The sequence below is a fragment of the Patiria miniata genome, unplaced genomic scaffold (genome assembly GCF_015706575.1).
Source record: "Patiria miniata isolate m_02_andy unplaced genomic scaffold, ASM1570657v1 HiC_scaffold_8, whole genome shotgun sequence".
Classification (NCBI taxonomy): domain Eukaryota; kingdom Metazoa; phylum Echinodermata; class Asteroidea; order Valvatida; family Asterinidae; genus Patiria; species Patiria miniata.
The window spans coordinates 4344936-4365004 of record NW_024037075.1 but is presented as its reverse complement, the minus strand read 5'-3'; the positions used below and the strand labels follow the sequence as shown (position 1 = coordinate 4365004).

At 37.2% G+C, this 20069-nt stretch overlaps 3 protein-coding genes across 7 annotated transcripts; 2 read left to right on the top strand and 1 right to left on the bottom strand.

Annotated features, from left to right (window-relative positions):
• The first annotated feature begins 22 nt into the window (after nucleotides 1-22).
• On the top strand, nucleotides 23-4557 carry LOC119719355 (coiled-coil domain-containing protein 173-like). The gene is given in 8 exon segments (XM_038188784.1): nucleotides 23-235; nucleotides 867-1087; nucleotides 1431-1604; nucleotide 1910; nucleotides 2117-2278; nucleotides 2281-2320; nucleotides 2522-2818; nucleotides 3072-4557. Coding segments are annotated over 8 exon segments (1668 nt in total). The 5' UTR covers nucleotides 23-180; the 3' UTR covers nucleotides 3790-4557.
• LOC119719354 (post-GPI attachment to proteins factor 3-like) lies at nucleotides 4553-8561 on the bottom strand. Of its 5 annotated transcripts, XR_005269906.1 has the most exons (9): nucleotides 8415-8561; nucleotides 7340-7670; nucleotides 6908-7060; nucleotides 6709-6771; nucleotides 6346-6407; nucleotides 6029-6177; nucleotides 5709-5913; nucleotides 5292-5479; nucleotides 4553-5208 (listed from the first exon to the last, which is right to left on the bottom strand). XR_005269906.1 is itself a non-coding variant. In XM_038188780.1 (8 exons), the coding sequence occupies exons 2-8, from the start codon at nucleotides 7652-7654 to the stop codon at nucleotides 5404-5406; spliced, it is 1023 nt and encodes a 340-aa protein (XP_038044708.1). In that variant the 5' UTR covers nucleotides 7655-7670; nucleotides 8415-8561; the 3' UTR covers nucleotides 4553-5403. The 5 variants fall into 5 exon arrangements, 4 of the variants coding, with proteins under 4 accessions (XP_038044708.1, XP_038044711.1, XP_038044709.1 ...); XM_038188780.1 differs by having other exon boundaries at nucleotides 4553-5479; XM_038188783.1 differs by lacking the exon at nucleotides 8415-8561 and adding an exon at nucleotides 8134-8209 and having other exon boundaries at nucleotides 4553-5479.
• A 632-nt stretch (nucleotides 8562-9193) lies between these two features.
• Nucleotides 9194-19521, top strand: LOC119719497 (late secretory pathway protein AVL9 homolog). The gene is given in 15 exon segments (XM_038188982.1): nucleotides 9194-9341; nucleotides 9925-10045; nucleotides 10627-10712; nucleotides 12549-12620; nucleotides 13034-13123; nucleotides 13335-13442; nucleotides 13828-13936; nucleotides 14680-15402; nucleotides 15405-15607; nucleotides 15707-15841; nucleotides 15990-16128; nucleotides 17157-17237; nucleotides 17427-17544; nucleotides 17786-17839; nucleotides 18171-19521. Coding segments are annotated over 15 exon segments (2325 nt in total). The 5' UTR covers nucleotides 9194-9245; the 3' UTR covers nucleotides 18361-19521.
• The last annotated feature ends 548 nt before the right edge of the window (nucleotides 19522-20069 follow it).

The window sequence follows — 20069 nt, the reverse complement described above, 5'->3', positions numbered from 1 at the left end:
AAGCGTTGCGGATACGTGTTGACATCCTTAGCAACCGGCGCGACGAGGCGATATCGGCGATTCTCGAGATCTCATGCTCAGTTAATTCGTGAACAGTGAAATTTGCTTCAAAATTCGGGGTTACACAAAGCCGGTTTCGGTAGCTTTGGAAAGATCTAAAAGTTTCTCAAGACGTGTAGGATGGAATTAACTGGAGAAACTGTTAAATACGGTCGCAGGAAAGGGCAATCAAGAGGTAAGTGTTGAGGTTGAGCTTTCAACATGTCAAACTTCTGAACTTAGTTTTTACGACGCGGCAAGAATTGTTGTGTACGACGTGTACGGTGTAGTCGAGTCATTGACTTGAGGCCACACCGCGTGCAGGGACGCCCCGCACAAAAACCTCGGCGGTTGTGTACAAAGTCGATTTAGTATGGAGAGTCAACATGGTCAAGAAAATTGTCTTTAGTATTTCCTCACAAAATTGGAAATGTTTCTCAGTCCCAGATTCACGTCTTATCATCATTTTTGCAACAACTGACCTTCAACATTTTGTTCATTGAGATTGATACTGATACTAGGGGGGCCTATGCCATAATATGAAAAAAAAAGTGGCATCAGGTTGCAACATTTTTCCATCAAGAAATTTGTTTCTCATATTCCCACTCCCAGATTCATCATTTCATGTCTTCAACATTTTTGCAAAATCCTAATTAACACGATACAGGCTAGGGGCTACATGAAAAAAAAGGGGGCATCTGTTGCAACATTTATGCCGGAGCGACCAAAGTGTTGCAGGTGTGTTTTATTTCTCCATGCCCATGGTACAATTAATTGTTCCCCCCCCCCCAAGACTGAATATAAACACATTTATTACAATGTGACAGGTTCAACACCTCCTTCTGGTGCCAATGACAAGTCAAGATTACCTACAGAGGAAGATCTGCGTCAAGTTACCATCCTCTCACAGGGAGATTGGAACCGCATCGCTGCTCAGCTAGAGAAGAAATCCAGAGATGAGGAGAAGAGGAGAGCACTGAAAGAGGAGAAAGAAGCGCTGAAAAAACGATCCCAAGATATGGTTAAGAATTGGAGTAACACTATCGCTGTAAGTACATGTAATTGTAGCAGTCTGTGAAGTTTGAACTGGCCAACAACAATATTCCAAGTCAACTTGAATAGAAGGTGACTTGGATTATTGTTCTTGGACTTGTATGATGTTTTCACTAAACATTTGAACTTTTTGTTCTTGTTTAATTTTAACACCCCCCCCCCCCCCCCGAGAACTAATACAGTATTATACACACTTCTTGAAATTGAATGCCAGCTGCAGATCCAAAGGCTTTGCTTCAACTTCTGAAAAGGCTCATAAGAAAATACATAATCGGATTGTATTTGAGTATCTTGCTACATGTTTAAAACTAGTTTTCTTGATATTTTTTTTCTGACAGGGTCAGCGTCTGAAGAAACTTGAAGCAAGAGCCATAAGGGAAGAGAAGGAAGAAGCAGAGAGAGTACAGGTTGATATTGAGGAGGCCAAGTACCAGGCACAGTGTAGGAAAGAAGCTATCGAGAAAGCCAAGACACTACAATACTATCAGACTGATAGAGTCAAAGGTTTCCATGTTAGTATGTGTGTACATGTACTTAGCTAACAAAATTATTACATGTTGTAAAAATGTTCAGTGTTAAAGGGCTTTATGTAGTCCGAGTATCACCTGTTGTCCAATGGAGCCCTCTCCGTATCCAATGTCTGATATATCTCGGCAATGCAACTTTTATGCGACCCCATGCGCCAGCCTATGGAGAAGACTTCAGAAATTGTGATGTCATTTCGATCAGAAATGTGGACTATAAAGTTGCATTTGATTAATGATTGTTTATGGTCAATTTGATGACATTTTTTGTTATACATTGTACAACAAAAAAGGGTTACCGAAGCCCAGATAGAGGGCGCCCGCTGAATGGTCAGAATCTCGAGGACAAGCACAGTCTTGGTTTACATAATTAATCGCCAAATCTGCTTGCATATCAAAGTGCGTTGCAAAGTTCTACTCCGTAGACTTGGCTGCTAGGATGATTTCTGTACTTATTTAAATATCACTTGTTGAAGAAAACATCCGTTATTATTATCCAGGGTGCATTGCTGTTAACGAAGTCTTGAAGGAGCGAGAAGCCCAGATCAGCCTGAAGACTCAGCGGGAAGCAGCTCTGTCTGGACGAGACAAGGATCTCCTAGCTCGATATCAACGAGACCTTGAGGAAGGAATCTTAGAAGATCATAGGAAAGCTGTCAAGGCAATAAAGAAAGGAAGAAAGTGGCCGAGTTCCAACTCAAACAGTAAGTAAAATTATTGTAGCCAGTAAAACTTAACTTAAACAGAATTAACATACAACAGTCTATTTTACTATTTGTAGCCCAAGTTGTGCAAAGTCTCAACGCTAAATCTAAAAAAACATTGCTGTGAGAATGATAGAATGATGCTTGAAAAATGCACATTTCATTGTCCCTCGTTTACTGAGAATGATAATTTCTTTCCAGAGTTGAGAAGCACATTGCAGATACAGAGAGGGAGATTGTAGAAGACATTAAAGAAGGGGAAGATCTCAAACAGCAAGTCCTTCATTACAACACTGAGAAAGCCAAGATTGAAGGCATCCGAAGACAAGAGAAGGTTGATCTCATGAAGGCTCATAAACAGACTGTAGCTGACAGGGATCTGATCCGAGCAGCAGAGGGACAGAAAGAAGAAGAAGAAGAGGAACAGATCAGGATCTTTGCAGCAGCTAAGAAGAAGATGACTAAACTAAGGAAGTTGAGAGAGCAAGATCTGTGGCAGTAAGTAAACATATGAAGAAGGGGAGCATAATGAGAATGGACTGTTCTTATATTGGCTAGATTGATCTTGTCTTGTAGTTAATGCAAGGGGCATTAACAGTCATCAAGAATATAATCTTCATGTTCTTGGGGAAAATAAGAATACCCCCAAAAATGGATGAGATGATAAGGATCTATATGTATACTTGGACATGTCAGGTTATGTAAAATTGTACCAAGAGACTCTGATTTGTACATTATTTAACCCTTCTAGGAAAAAGCAAGATCACGTTAATCAGATGGTGGACAAACTGGATGGTCAACTTAAAATGAAGATGGATGATGAGGATGATCGCATCGCTCGGGCTGTGGAGGAACGAGAAGCAGCCAGGGAGAAAGAAGCCATGGAGAAACAGCTTAACCTAGAGAAAGATCTGAAAGAAGAGGCAGAACATAGGATGCTACAGATGAAACAAAGAGAGCAACAAGAACGTGAGGAGAAGAGGAGGGAGCTTGAGGCACTTCATGTCAAGATGGAAGCAGATAAGCTGTTCGCTGCCAAGCAAAAGGAGAAATATCAGAAAGCTAGAGACGGGAATGTCAGGCTGGCCAAGTTCCACATCAAACAGGCTGGAGAGAGACAGGAGAAGACGCTTAAAGAAGAGGAGGAGAAACTGGAAATGGATAAGAAAAATCTCGAGCTGCTTGCCATGGAGGAACAACAGTTCCAAGAGTATGCCAAAAAGGTTATTGATCATTGCGAGAAGGGTGAGAGGAATACCTATCCGCTACGGAAGGCTGCCAGAGAGGGGCATGGTGGGGGGTTGGGTCCCGTGTTTGAAGGGAAAGGAGGTATCCGTCCGAGTTATTTAGTCAATGATTACACTGATGTTGAGTTGCCTCATTATCAGAGGAATAGCACAGATGCCGTTAAGTATTCTCATGCAGGAAATACAAGCAAAACTTCAAAGAGGCTAGGATTTGTGTGGTAAAAAACTCCAGGCGGAAACTGTGTAAATACATGTACATGTGTACAGATGAAGTGAATACAAACTTGCTTTTTTATGTACTCAATTTCTCTTAAAGGGTGCTATTCTCAGTCATGGTGGTAGATATGCCCGTTTGTCAGTTCAACACATGCAAATGCACAGAATTCTTGCTCGTTTAGTTAATGGATGCAGAGATTTCGGGGGATTTAATTTCCTCCTTACTGTACATTTTAATGTTAAAAGAGGGACTTGGCATACATCCTCCAGAATAACAGTTAAATCCTATTCTTGTTGTATACATGTGTACATAGCAGTTTTTTTTCTCTTAAAATGGGCAAATATGTAAATATTATTGTATTGGAGTACATGTAATTGCTTCGGATCAGATGTTTAAAATTTTATCATTGAAGGGGAGGATGCACTATTCAATTAACTGTGAATCCTTGCAAGTTTGTACATGTACATAAAACTAAATCCATCCTTGTTGCTAGTTTTTTTTTCCAAATAAGGTTGTCATCCTAAATGTACATTAGACCAATTATCTTTCCAATGAACACATATCAAAATTGGACTCTTTCTTCTTTTGATGTTTTTAAATTCAGTTACCAAAACGAATACGTGAACACATACTGACCAAATTGGTTAAAAAGATAATTTGATATTTATATACATGTATGTGGTAACCAGTGCTTTATGAGTGGATTAAAAGGTTGCTTTTTTCAAGCATTTATTGCTAATAATAATAAAATATGAAAAAAGAAATTAATATCACTTCCTTTGTACAGTGTTTTATTTCACTCTTAGAGCATCTCATCAACAAAAACCCTTATCAATTTTATAGTTTTCAAAATGAGTATCAACAATAAATATATACAAATATAAATGTGATTTTAAAATTAGTTAGATTGTAAGGGACCTTCGGAAAAGTGATTGAAAGTACATGTACACCTGTTAAATTTCTTGACGTAAAATATCTGTTATTTACAGTACATTATACAAATCAAAGTACAAAACTAAAGGAGTACATTTTCCACATGACTGCATTATTTAAGTGATTTTATATAGAAAAAAAAAATAAAATTAAAGAATTGTGTCTAAATCTCTGTATAAAATGAGTAAATCACTGCATAATTGTTGACTTTTACGATATATGTATCATCTTTGGTGAATTTAATTTACAAAGACCTAAAATTCAATATGATATAAATAAGACTGAAATTTCTAATCTAGAGACATCATCAGAATATCAAATGGGAAATTAAGCAACCAAACTAAACTCATATGTTGCAGGGAACAAAATGTAAAAACAATTGTCACAATCTTTTAGTACTAATAAAAACACAACTACGATGTACTCACAAAGCAACACTGCACACGGCTAGGGCGCACATAATAAGAAAGTTTGGTTCACGACTACATTATACAATAATACTTAAACACTTGTACATTTACAAACATCTCCTGTACATTTCAAAATGCCTGAGATTTCAAGAGTTCACAACTATGTATGTTGGTTCTAAATATTTTGGCACTTTTGGTTTCACAGAGAAACTGTAAATCACAGGAAAAAAATAAAGCTGCAGCAATTTGTGATTTCAGTTTTCTTATCTAAGATGATCAAACTCCTTTCCTCCTATAGTCTGGTGTTTTCTTATACTCCTCGTACAGATAAAGGCAGTCGTCAATCACAAAACTGTGAAGAAATCACAATACAAATATGGTGATAATATATGGTGGTGTCACTCTTGAAATCATGTACCAATTTATCCATATCTACAAGGAGCTACCCCCCCCCCTTAAAAAAATTACATGTACAAGTACATGTACATTGTGTATTAACAGACAAGATGTCTCGAATCCTTGTTTATAATGTCTAGCAAATACAATGTACATGTACATTCATGAGCAAGTAAAGATCTTACCTATAGAAAACAAATGCAAGCGGTGCAGTGCCTCCATGCCATATAGAATGTGCATCAAAGACCCACCATACTGGTGGAAAGTCGAAGACTTCAAGAAGAGTTAATAAGTTTCCTGACAGAATAGAGAGGGCTACTTTCCATACGTATGGCTGTCTTGAACGAACAATGATGGACCAGAGTAACCACGCAACTGAACTGACTATTGCTGTAGAAACAAGAAAGTGATATAAATGACAAAATAAAAGTAAAAATTATAAAAAAAAATACAGAGTTATTAAACAAAGGTTTAGGTGCTTCACATCTTTCAATGGTCAACTTACCAAATGTTAGATTGACTTTGAGGTTGTAGCTGTAACTAAACTTGGTGAAGCCCAGGTAGAATGCATGAGACAAAAAGAACATGGCAATTGGAGTTACAGTAGGAACAGCCACCTTCATGTTGATTGTATTTCCCTTCATACTAAACACTCTACAAAAGGAAATAAACATGCATAATTAAACATTTCAAATGTCGGAAAAAAACACATACGAGATAAGTTTTCCTTGAAAACATTACTGAGATGTAAACCAGTCTTAGAGTGAAATACATGTGTTATTTGTTCCAAAATAAATATCAAATTCTTCACTAAATTATTACCTTAGAATGAACATCAACATTCCAGAAACAATCAGTGAAAATGCAGATATGTAGTCCATTTTCTGGAAAAGGATTAAAATCAACCATGATTCAAGAAAACAATTTGAAAAACAAATCCCAAACGTTCATTAAAAAAACCCATACATTCATATGCTGCTTACATGTACAAATGTAGTTGTAACTTTTTCACATTTGTATTGAAATCTTCAAATGGTACATTTTAGGAACATACTGAAACAAACAAGTGTTCTTTTTCCAAATTAATAGAAAAACAGTAAGAAAATGTGTTAACCTTAAAGTAAAATCAACTATATCAAAATCTTGAATTCAATCAACTCAATATGCAAGAAATATTAATATTACCTCTGTCCATGTTACATCTCTGAAATGGAAAACAGTGGACCATACCCACGTGTTGATCTGAACCTAAATAAATAAAACAAAAGTTTGTTTTATTACTTTGATTACAACAACCACTGTTCACACAGATCAGAATGTCCATGAACAGTCTGCAAAAGGCATTGCAATTCTAAAATGTTATCTAAGTTCTGGTTCTCCTTACAGCAAAGTAGCCGTGCCACGCTTCATACATGGGAGCATTGGATGGAACTTGTCTCCTGAATCGACTCAGCATGTAGACTGCAACGGCTCCATTTAGAATGGAGAAGATACAAGATGCCGGTTCCTGCATGCCCATAAAGCGCACAAAAGGCCACTGAAATTAAAAAGAGGAAATTCATAAATATATGAGTACATGTACATGTATTATGTAAAATAAACAACGAATTACAAATATTCAAACGCTTTCATTGTCCGCATAATGTAATATTAGACCTCCTTGTTGTGGTAAATGTTTGAAACAATATTTTGAGCTGTTTGACAGTTTGCTCAGTAATAACATGACAATGAAACCTCATTAGATGTATACACATTTAGTGTACGGGCATTTCTTTTGTTGATAAAATTGAAAATGGGGAGTCAGTGCTTTATTTACCTTTCCATAAAACTGTGGAACTCTTTCAACCTCTTCCAAAGCCTTGTGTGTGAGATGCCACATGCTTTCATAGGTACACTCAGACGAGCAGTCCCAACCTAATAACCTCATGGATAGCGGCTGTCTAGTATTGAATCTAGTCAGTTTGGCATCTGTGCTGCAATTCATGTTCAGACAGTGACGCCGATAATTCTGGAAGACCGGATGCTGATCACCCCAAGATGCATTCACACTCGGTGACAGAAGCCAGATTGAGAATAGGCAAAGGAAGGCAACTAGATGCATGGTGGTAGTTGATGGTATCGTCAACTTCATTATCAGTATCTATTACCTATAATATTCAAAGACAAAAAAATTATACAATGTATGTAGGGCCTACTTATTTGATACTTGTTAACATTTCACATTTAAATAACAGCTCATCGATTTGACAAATGAACAATTTTTGGGAGAGGCCATTTTTTTAGGGTCTCTTGCTACCACATGGAAATGCACAAGCCTTCCTCCAGCGTTACATGTGAATGAATATGGAGCATGTCAGCTGGCAATGGCTGGAGTTACTCAAGCTAACTAGTGTTACTGAGTGTTAGGGTTTTAAGGGCCCCAATTTCATCCAAATTGAACGGAACAACAACAACTAGTACGAGCGACAGTCCTGTGCACGGGCAAGTTCCACCCATCATGCCCATATTTTTCACTTGTAACCCTCATGGCCCACAGCATGCTCAACTACCACTACTGAAGATTTTGAGGGCATGCAAATCGTGATTTGGCCGGCGTAGGCAATTTCGGACCGATTTACTGGTCTGCAACAACCCCATGCAGTAGTCTGGTAGCAAAGCATGATCTGCTGCAGAATGAAACACAAACAGCGCCCTCATGAATCACCTCAGTCCTCACTCAATAACAATCTCATTCATCATGCATCATACTATTCGCCTACAGTAAACTTGATTAAAATGCTCAACATGCTCAACCTCCACCATGTCGACGATATCTATCATAAACTGAAACGTAGTGTATTTCTTGGCCTGTTTTGACATTTTTTTTTATAATCAAGAAAAAAGTAACTCACCCCAAAAAAGTTCCGATTCCGATCTAACGTTAGACCTTCGTTACTTCAACGCATGTAGCCCAACAATTTTCATGAAACACGTATGCCTTATCTAAATTGGGCGTCAAAAGAAGCCATTGTACACGAACATATAGCCCAAAACGTGTGCCCTTCACGAATTTGGTGCGGCTTTGTCGATTGGCGTAGAAAAGAAGTAAGTTAAAATTTGACCAATTAAAGCTCGTCTTATAAAACGACCTGCATAAAAAAAACATCGATCTCTGCGCAGGGTTACCGTTTTAGCCGATTTTCGGCTAACTTTGACAGAATTTTTGTTAAAAAAACGAGTTTGACAGAAAAATTTGACAGAATGAATTTTTCTGTCAGATTTCTGGCAGAATTCTGCAAAAATGGTTATTTGACAGAAAACAGCGAATTTGAACAAAAAGGTGCCCATTTTTTTAAAAAAGCTTCAATCCTTTCAAAAAACCCTTGCATAATGGGACAGGTTGGCTGGTCTAGGTACTAAGGTTCACTGCGAAACGGACTTGGGCGGCCTGCATTTTAATTGCCCGAAATTTGCCAATAATTTCACATCTTTATGTCACTAGATTGTTTATTATATAATCTGAATCTTCAATTAAGGCAATACTACCAATCTGCATATGATTTTAAGTGTTTATAGTGTATTTGGAGTAATTCTGGGGAATTTTGACAGATTTTTGATAAATCTGACAGATTTTTGATGCGCATTTAGCAGAATTTGGCTCGGACCTTACGGTCACCCTGACTATTGCGCTGTCAATTCACCCACCGAAAATACGTTGGTAGTTTCTTGTTCTTAGATTCCAAATGGCAGAGATTTCAGATACAGACGGAAGTTCAGTCCCCAGAGGCCCAATTTTACACATTCTTGTCATTGGATTTCATCACAAAAAGGGATGTCAGGTAAGGCATAAATAATTAAAACGTACGGTGTACAACATTGGTGTATCTGATCATTACTTTAGCTGCAAAGTGCAGCTGTTTGGCGGATAAAAAGGGGGCGGGGTGACAAGGTGGAGGGGGGGGGGCAATTTTGGTTTGATGCCGTTGATTGCCATTATTCATAATATTGGCAATCTCTAAATTATTTATAATTAATATTGGAAATCTCCTGTCCTGATTTCACAGTTTACTTTTTTATTATAATTTTTTTTAAACTTTGGGAAAAAAATGTTGTCCGTAGTCTCGTAGATGCCACTTTTTTTCTTCATACATGTATGTATATCATCTCAATGAAAGTCATTCATTGCAAAACTGATGATAAGACATGAATCAGGGACTGAGAAACATTTCCAATTTTGTTAACATGGTTAGGAGTAGTATAAGAAATACTGAAGTTGCGTCAGGTTGCAACATTTTTTCCAAACTTTCTGTTCTTTCGCCAGTGTCATCAATTATTTAGTAAAAATCAATTAACATTAATTAATACTAGCCTTTAGGGGCCTAGGCCAACTTGTGTATTGTTTTTCTTTGATTGCAAATACAGGTTGATTTCTCATATCCACCCTTGATTGAGGGACAGAGCAGCAGTAGTTCAGATATACCAGCTGAATGGAAACATCTTCCATTTCTTGCCGTACCTGATGGTGCTCATAATTATCTTGAAGGTAATAGGCCTACCTCCATTAAGTGCAATTTGGATACCTTGCACTTGTTTAAACTTGAGCGCGCTAAATTTGCATGCTGCAAATTTTGGCCTGGTTATATTCTCTCATGGCAAATATCTGTAGGAAAACAACTCAGCCTAGTCCTGCCAAATTTGCGCAAGGTTGCCAATTTGCGATCATCTCTGCGCAAATTGTACTGTGCGCACGCAATTTTACATTGTGCAGAGAAATTTGCATGCTTCAGAACTTTTTGCGGATGTTTGAAACTTGCACGCGCAAATTTAAACTTGCGCAAGGTATCCAAATTGCACTCGACACCCCTACTCTAGATTCAAATGGTACACAGCATAGTTAGGCTAACTGCTGTAAATTGTTCTTGAAATATGACAATGTTTTAGCGAATAACCATCTCTGTATTCTATAAAGATAGTTAAGTGAATGGAGTAAATCATTAACCTTTTCCATGAGTCTCCCAGTTTTGACAGGTTTTGAAAAATAGTACAAATAGTACAAGTTACTTTGTGGGTGATTCATATAATTTGTTGATTCAAATATGTTTTTCATGCTTTGGAAAATTGCAGATACCATCTACTTTCATTTACCAGGAAGAGATGAGAAGCGTAATACGATATATGGCATTTCCTGCTATAGACAGATCAACACTGAGGTGGGTAGTGCTAACAAAAAAAAACCACTTGATCGTCCCCGCTTGCATCCTTTATTGACGCCACAATCCTTTTAATTTTTTTTTCTCACCTCCAAAAACTATTTTGTTCATGCATAAATTGGGTAAAATACAAAGAACACTGTTTAAAGGGAATGTACATCATTGGCTTTTGCTGTAATTTTCAGAAATGGAGTATTTGAGGGGTTAGTATAATATATCAAATAGTGTACGTTACACTGGCATGTTTGAAGTTTTATGTTCGAAAATGCTGGAAAAACCAAAATTGTTCAAGTAGTCTGGTTCCCTGACTCCACTAAGGATGAAATGGATCAATTTATATATGTCAGAAAATTGTAAGGTAAGGGAACCAGTCTAGCTGGCCTGCACCCGTTCATGAACATGTAACCAATACCAAACAAAATTTGGACTGAAAAAAAGCTAAATTTTGAGCAGTAGTTGAAATATAGTTAGGTTTTTCCAACGGTGGTTGGCCGACCACCATTGGAAATGTATACAAAAATACCATTTTCTTGAAAATGACTTCACACCAGGTGCCATAATTTTACAGGATGCTTTAGACTCTCATTTACCAACATCCTAATAAGGTATTTCTTTAAAACTTGGTAGTTTTATTTTTCGATGTTTGCAAATGTTGTATATTCCCTTTAACTTCAATATTTTGACTCTACTTACTAGTAGGATAGCTAATTAAAAGCTGGATGTCATTTTGCACGGATTAGTTGGCAGCCATTTTGAATATAAATTCATGGCAGCCAACTTCGGAAAAAAAAAAAAAACCTCATCCTCCTCTTTTTGAAGAAACCCGGACGATCAACTGGTATTTTTTTTACTTGGCCCAAACTGTATGCACCAATGCATTTGTTTCAAATAAAATTTGAATACATGTATTACTTGTTAATAATAGTAAACTTGTACAACAGAGACACCGGACAAAGAAGTAACAAGTCACCATTCAGCTGTTTCAAGAAGGAAGTCTTCCTTAATTTAATTATTTCCTGTGGTATTTTTAGTCAAAGTGCTTAGTATATGTCATGAAAAATAAGGAGTACACGCTTTCTTTTTAACATGGGCATGTGGTGTGGACCTTACACATTTTCAGGAAAGCGTACTTGAAGTCTACGAAAAGAAAATCTTGATAGTTTTTAATTGAACAAACATTTTTAAGGGAATAAATGAGTGCTTGATAATGACCTGAGTTGAAGCAGATGAATATAAGCATCCAGACTCCAATCAGTCTTAAACTTAGTGTTTAATACCAACCAAACACATGTTTATTCCCATTCATAAATACCTTTTCGGTCCAAAAAATTCTAAATTTTCAACCATTTCGATCAACAAAACACCCCTCCAGCTATACAATGGTAATTGGCCCTCTGGTATTAAACAACTCCTTATGGAGTACCGAAGTGTGACGTCATTTAGAACCAGAAAGTGTAGTGCAAACGAATGGAGTACGCACGCGTGTTGGTTCAAGGACTAATGTCTTTCACACGCATTTTGTGCGCGTGACGTATTCACTTCGGTACTCCATAGAGATTGGCGTGAGCATGCAGCGTGACGTGGCGCACAACACAGATGTATCAGTGTAGAGTGAATTTTAGGACTATGAAATACTGACTCCGTGAACATTCAACTAATAAAACGTTGCTGGTACCGGATTTCACAGAAGTCAAAATTTCATGTGACACTGAAACAGTATTTAAAACCAGCCAGCCATTACTCTATCAACCGTTTAGGAACAGGTAAACTGTCGTTCGTATTTATGAATATCTGTTAAATATGGTAATACCACATGCTTTGTCAATTGATATTTAGGATTTGTTGAGTAGAGACAAGGAGTTCACTAGAGGCACTGTGCAGAAGAGCGTCTGTGTGCTTAGCACATTGGTAAGAAAGAAATATTGTTTAGGATATAGTAATCATGTACTTCAGAAATGATATCTGAGAACCTTTTATCATGCTCCTGAATATATGCATGTTGAACTAGTTATTTTGAAAATGCAACTTGTGTCTAGATTCAAATACTAATAAAATGAGCTGTAAAAGTGCTTCCCTTTGCAGGACATTGTAATTGTATTAATCTTCTGACATCAATGACTCATTGGTTGTTTACCTGATAAGGACCTGTTTTAAGTATGGCTTCACTTTCATCTGTTTTGTGGATATACATTGTATACATTGTCACATAACAATGAATGTGAGTAAAATTTGATTTTGAACAGATGGTTATTCAATTGACTCATCTATCAAGTGTCATCTTATATGTGGTCAACATAATGGACATCTTCTTTCTGTTTCAGCCGCTGTATGGTTTAATCCAAGCTAAACTGAAGCTGATTACACATGCCTACTTCAGTGAGAGAGATTTCTCCAAAACCTCCATCCTTATAGTGAGTGTTCAATTCTAGCTTTAACACAGGATACATACATTGGGAAGTTTCAAAACTAGAAACTTACCATAAATAAAAGAATAAATTCAAATAATGACTCCCATTTTCAAGGTATATTTATACATGTATGTAACCATGTCATTTAAATTGCTTTGTAAGTTGTGGAAAAGATTTCAGCTCCTATAATTTCTCCATATGCTTGTTCTTGTAGGAGTTGTACACCAGTCTGAACGGTTCTTTGACAACGGGTCAACTAGATGATTCCCAAGCATTCTTGGATCTTCCACTTAGAGATTTGATCCTAACATTCAAGCATAAGGTACATGTATGCATGGCTGAACCAAGGATATGGATGACAGTTGCGTGTACTCACTAACAGTCAGGTGGTTTGGGTATTGTATTATTGCAGTGAGTGCAGTCCATCTTTCATGGTTGCTAGTGATGCTGAGAAACCAACAAATGAATTGCAGCACAGATTTGAAATGTTGAAAACTCCGGTTCTACTTTATTTCAAATTTTGGTTCTATTTCTTTTCCTGTAATTACTTAAAGTCTCAATGTTTAGTTGGTTTAAAACTTCCTAAATTGGGGTGTCGTTTTTGGTTTGTTGTGATATGAATGAACCCTTTTGAAGGTGAACTGAGTAACATGTATATATTTGTTGATTACAATTGTAAGAGTTTCTTATTTTTATCATTTGCACAGGTCTTGGTGTTGTTTAAGTTACTTCTTTTAGAGCGACGTGTGTTGTTCTTTGCTCAACCTGTACACACCTTATGCACATCTCTGCTGTCACTTGTTTCATTGTTTCCAGGTAGGATGAGATTTTTACTGAAATGAAGTCAGTTTAATTCTAATTCTCAGATTTGAGTTTATTGTACCGACAGAAGTTGACCATTAATGTATTTACTCCTGGATATTAGTAAAGTCTGTCACAACTCACAAGCCAATGTGGCCCATCAGGCCGGCATTTGTCTCCGGTTTCGGTACCCCCTGGATGGGATGCTACATGTAGTTCATCGCAGGTTACTCCCCAGCTAATGCCGGTACCTGTTTATACTCCTGGGTGGAGAGAGGCAAGTGGGTTGAAGTGACTTGCCCAAGGACACAACATATGGCCAGCAGCTGGATTCGAACACCTGACCCTCTGATCATGTGTCACGAAACCCTAAACACTAGGCCACGCTTCCACTTGATATCACTTTTCAGGCATGCAACTTTTCCTCGGATCCGCTGATTTCCTCGTTTTTTACTTCTCATAATGCCATTACAAATTAAAAAACAGTGTACAAAGTCTTGTGTGGTTTGGAATTTCCTCGTTTTTTCTAAATTCCCAGTGCATGCTTGCCTAAGTCTTAAACCCAAATATTTGAAACCAAATTGAGAAAATTCTGTTAAATGTCTAATGTCTTCATCTCAATATGTTTAAACTTTTAGAGACTTGTTAATTTGTTTTTCCTTACCCACCTCCACTCTCCGGGGATTTTGTGCCGAGAACTAATGTGCAACAGCCAGAAGGCAAGTACTCAACAGAAATGCTGGGGTTTTTTTTTCCAGCTATGATTGAACATGGTCTGGTAGAAGCAGCTTCCTACAAGCACTATCGCCCACCAACTCCATCTCTAGAACTCAACGACTTTGGCATTGATACCAGGGAGTATGAAGATGTCAAGATGTCACATGTGCCTAACTATCGGAAGAAGAAAAGGAAGAACAAAGACGCACAGGAAAATATTGTGACTGATGAAATCTCAACATCTTCAATCAGTCCATCGTATGGAGAGAATCCAACTGACATGGAAACAACACGTTCGCGATCAGTGGATAGTACCCTAACAAGAGACTCTGCTATACCAGAATCCATTGCTTCATCCTCATCAGTGGAAAAGGGAGACTCTCTATCTACAGACCAACAAGATAACATTAGCAAAATGGGCTTCCAAGAAACAAGCAGTGCTGAGCAAATGGAGAAAACACAGGAAAGCGCAAGGAGTGAGACATCCAACATTTCATCCAACTCTGAGCAGGAAGACAATAACCAAACTCCTGTCTCTGCTAAGGCACTTGAGGAGGATCTGTTTGCAATGATAGATCAAGAATTGTATGGTCCGTATTTTGAAGGAAGAAAACTGAGTGAAGGTGATCTTGAAAATGAGTCTAAAATTGAGTCAGGAACATCACGTCAAGGAAGTAAGTCAAGAGATAACTCAAACAGTGACCCCAACCAACACCAAAGTGGAATCGCAAAGGAACCTCCCCAGGAAGTTGTCTTAAGAAGGGACACGATGAGTTTGAACACATCAGTGAAAATGATGCCAGTCTTGTCAGACAGAAGTTGGCAAAAGGTTCACCCGAGGATCCGGAGGAGCGATGCACTCAGCGTTTGAGTGGTGCAGATGATTTTGTCGTCTTACAAAACAACTGCCCATCGATGTCAACACTTAAGGCAGATGATTTTGGATTTCCACTCTCCTTGTTTGGAAAGGTAAAAATATGAAATTGTTTTTGTGATTGCAGTGTTACATTATAAAAAAAAAATGGAGAACAATTTCTTTTCTTTTTTCCTGATTTATTTTTCCGGTAGGGTTCTTTGTGTCATCCCTACATGGCCCTACAGCAGCATGATCTTCTTAAAGATGTCAACGTACGATGCTTTCTGATTGGTGCATCTAATATGCTCTTTAAGCAACGCCGACATCTTATAGATGTTCTTGTGGAGGTAAGGTTGCTCAGAAGAAAAAAATGGCTCAATTTTAAAAACAAAAATCAGTCTTTATTGATTAGATTAGTGTTTGTTTGTTCTTGCCTCACTGATTCAAAAATTGGTCTTTGAATAGGCTTGATTTTGATTTCCAACCTCTGTTAAGGTGGAGGAGGGCAAGGTGATTGTATTTGATCCTGAGCTTCGTAAACAGCTGAGCTTGTCCACTGCTGACTTGAGATTTGCTGATTTTCTGATCAAGAGTGTTTCTGAGAAGAGTGAGGATATCTACTTAGATAACACAGGTCAGGTGTTGTAGCATTTTTGTAAGTCACCCATTTAAGTTAGGGTACATCATTTGTCACTTGTGCATTTTTTGTTTGAAGCAACAAAAGTGCTTAAAATCTCAAGATGGGTGCTGAACAACTAACCTGATGAGTTTTAGCTCTGTGAGTGCCTGTGTATTCCGAGAAAACAAAATTCTAGTTTCTCAGTTTCAAATCAAAAGTTGCTGAGTCATGTTTTGAATTGCGCCCAAAATCAGCGTCTGGGACCATGGGCGTCGCGAGGGGGGGGGGGGCAAGGGGGGCACTTGCCCCCCCCCCCCTGGAAAAGCAAAAAAAAAAAAAAAAAAAAAAAAAAAAAAAGAAGAAAAAAAAAAAAAAAAAGAAATTTAATGAGTGGGGGGGGGGGGGGGGACAAAATGTCCCTGCCCCCCTCTAAAACTGATAAATCGAGAATGTGTTGAGAAATACAAGCATTTTTTGGCAAAAATTTTTTTGCCCCCCTCTAGAAAAAATCCTGGCGACGCCCATGTCTGGGACACGTTATCCTTTAGCCGATTGCAGCTACGTGATGTCACACATTGAACTCACGAATAATATCAAGCACACGCGTGTGTGCATCATGTCAACGCTTGCGTGCACCCATTCACGGATTCACCGAATTACAACGGAATTTCTAAAAATGCTTTACTTGACACATCTTCAAAATGGCCTCCTTTTATTGTTTTTTTTCTCAAAAGGACAGCATGCCAGAAGGAATAATTTCACAGGGTCGTTATCTTTAAACAGTCATCTTTTCAACTATAATTTTGTCAGTACTTTTTTGGATAGCTGCAAATGATCTACTCTACCTTTAACCACCCATAATAGCCTGTATAATATTTCTAAGTGCATTGATAACATTGGCATATTCTTAATTTTGCACTTCCTATGAAAACTACTTCAAAGAACTTTTGGAAAAGCATTGTTTAGAAATGTAACACAAAATGAATTTATGGAGAATTTTTTCTTCATTATTAGTTTTTACAATATTTGTTGTCGTGATTTAGGTTGGGAAGGTGGCGAAGAGTGGATACGAGCTCAGTTCAAAGTCTACGTCCTGTCACTGCTTGCAACTGCTCTACATCAACGTAAGTTGGACTTATACATGTACATGTATAACTATCATTTCATTCACTCTGCATTCACATCTCTCAGCAGAGTCTTGGTTAAGTTGAAGTAGCAGTTAAATCACTTTTAAAAGATATATGTAGATGCTTTCCTCCAAATACAGTTCATGTATTACATGTTGTATAAAGAATGACTGGCTTTCTTTGCAGGTCATGAAAAGGATATGAGTGATTTCAATGACCATTTTGTCAATGCTTGGAAGACAACACATAACTATCGAATCTGGATGAGTGAGGAGCATCCTGGGATTGATTTCGTTCTTGCTGGGTATACAACATCATTACTTATTATGGGGTTTTTTTGTTCTTTTATTAATTATATATGTCCCTTTTTCTGGTTTAGTTTCTCTGTTGCTTCTCAACAAATCTTTCTTGTACCTCAAATAAACTATACACATTTATCTCATCAATACTTCAGTTGTCTCCCACTTTGTAGCTGATTGAATTTGGTAAATTGTTCAATAATTGTATTTTAAAGATAAATTAAATTTTTCTGCCTTATTTTGCAGTCACCCGTGTCAGGGTCAGCTCAGCATGCAGGACATGAAAATAAGATTACAAAGGTAATGACTAAGAATTTGATCATTATTGTCAGCGATATTTTAAGCATTATGTGCCTGTTTGTTTCAAAATGTTCTTTCAAATCATTCTGTCTACTAGCCTCATTCAACACCCCTCAGTAGCCCTCACTAGCCACTCCCCTCTCATCAGAACCATACCCCTTCACCCTTGGCTATGGCTAAAATGATATTTCACTGAGTATTGACTTGAAGTACATGTACTTCCAAGTGTCTTATTTTGTCAACACAGTGTGTCTTAAGCACTTGTTAACAAGTAGCAATACTTGAGCGATTCAAAGGTTTTGTGACCTGTACATTTGCCATTTGTCAACAGTGCTATGCAAACCACTGATAGAGGCAAGAAACTAAACAGCGCCCTCAATCGAACTAGTGTGGCCATGGTACACACCGGTAAGGCAGTAGGGGGTGCTCTGAGTAGCGCAAAGTCAGCTGTGTCTGCTTGGATATCCGGTCTGGCATCTGAGTGGAAAGACGATACAAATGAGCACGGGAATACTAAGTAATCAGATATAAGAGGAGTGGTACCAGACCATGATAACTGAAATATTTCCATTCATTTGTGGGATTTTAATTTCTGTTTTTGAATCTATATTCAATATTTATGTTCCTTTCTAAACATTTACCTTCAGGGGAAAATTCTCAAAAGTGTCTTAAAGACATTTTCCTAATATTCAGCTTTGGAGTAATGTTGTTCTATTTTCATTATAATGTAAAAAATACCTTTATCATGGGTCAGCCAGCAAAATGCAGACTGGGTTTACCTGATGTGAATTGTGTGCACTGGATGAAAGTGAAAAGCCATTTTTTTTTCTTTTTCATTGTTTTCTTTTATTTCAATAGAAATGGTGGTATTCATGAAATGTGCAATTAAATGTATTTCTGCTTATGTTAAGGTCAGTGTCACAAATATATATAATCATTGCACATTATTTGTAAATATCGACAAATATGATGGTGTCTAATTTGGAATAATCCTAAAGTGTATTTTTGTGCAAATAAAAAAAGAACACTAACACTATTTAGAAAACTTTTTATGGAACGTCAACAATATTTCCTTTTTGTGGGAGTTCTAAAGTTGTCTTGACTGTAATTAATTCTAAAATACTTTGCCTGATAAAAAAATAGGACAGGTACAATTACCTCAGCTTTCCTGTCTCCTGAGGCCCTGCCCCCAAAAAACATTTAAGTAATTGGATTAAGTATTATAATTACATTTTTGTTCACGTACATATAAATGTAGACTATCATTAATCATCCACAAATAATTTGACATTTGTGCACTTGCATTTAAATTGCACTGTTAAACAGGATTTTTTCAAACACCATATTTACAGGTGAACATCAAAATGTTCCTTGTAATTAACCGGGTTGTTGAGAATCATTTTGAATGACTTCATCTGTATCTGCTTATACATGAGTTGTCATATATCCATGGCATTAAAAAGAATCACGGCATTTAGTTGGCTTTGAAACAAAATTATGAAAGTTACATGTAAACTTCACATTATGCTGGTAAATATTGCATTGTAACCAAGTAATATGCATTTATGTAATGCTGCTTGATTAAACAGCTAGTTATCTGGACATCTTGTATTCTTCGCTTATTTGAAAAATAGATAAACATATACCTTCGAATAAAACACTAAGAACGTTTTTAATTTGAAGTCATTTTGTGTGATGTTTTAAATTGTAAAATGAACTCATTAAAGGGTCCATGAGATGGGTTCTTTTTAGGAACACAATTTGTGCATCTTTCTGCTCTTACATGTATGAAAACTAACATTCCTTTTTGGTATTTTTTTATTGAAAAATGCATTGTTTAAACCATGGAGACATGTAAAAATGAACCTGCTTTTCCAGACTACTCAGTGAGGGCACTGTTGCTGTGAGGTCATTTCAGGAAGACACTTCACTCTGGTGGGTCCACTGTACTAATTCAAGCCCCATCGAAAACAGTGTAAAATCAACAAAGTTCAGGGCCAAATAATATGCAAGCCAACATCACTCGGGTTTCTCAAACAAAAATTAAATTATTGTCTTGTTTTTCATCTTTTCATTTCTTTTCAATTCTAGGTACATTAGCCAGTTACATTTTTAAATATTCACACACAAACAAAATCACCTCCCAAAAAGTGATATGTGTAGTTCCCAAGCCTGCATGTTGTATTGCAAGTGGCATCCTTCCACTTCACAGGCAAATAGGACCCATTTT

Excerpts from the sequence above, each read along its gene's own strand:
- LOC119719354 (XM_038188780.1), bottom strand. The coding sequence starts at position 7,654 with ATGAAGTTGACGATACCATCAACTACCACCATGCATCTAGTTGCCTTC. Across the intron at positions 7,061-7,339 it reads TTCCACAGTTTTATGGAAAG|TGGCCTTTTGTGCGCTTTAT; the intron begins GTAAATAAAGCA and ends TTTTAATTTCAG. Across the intron at positions 5,480-5,708 it reads CTTGCATTTGTTTTCTATAG|TTTTGTGATTGACGACTGCC; the intron begins GTAAGATCTTTA and ends ATTTCTTCACAG.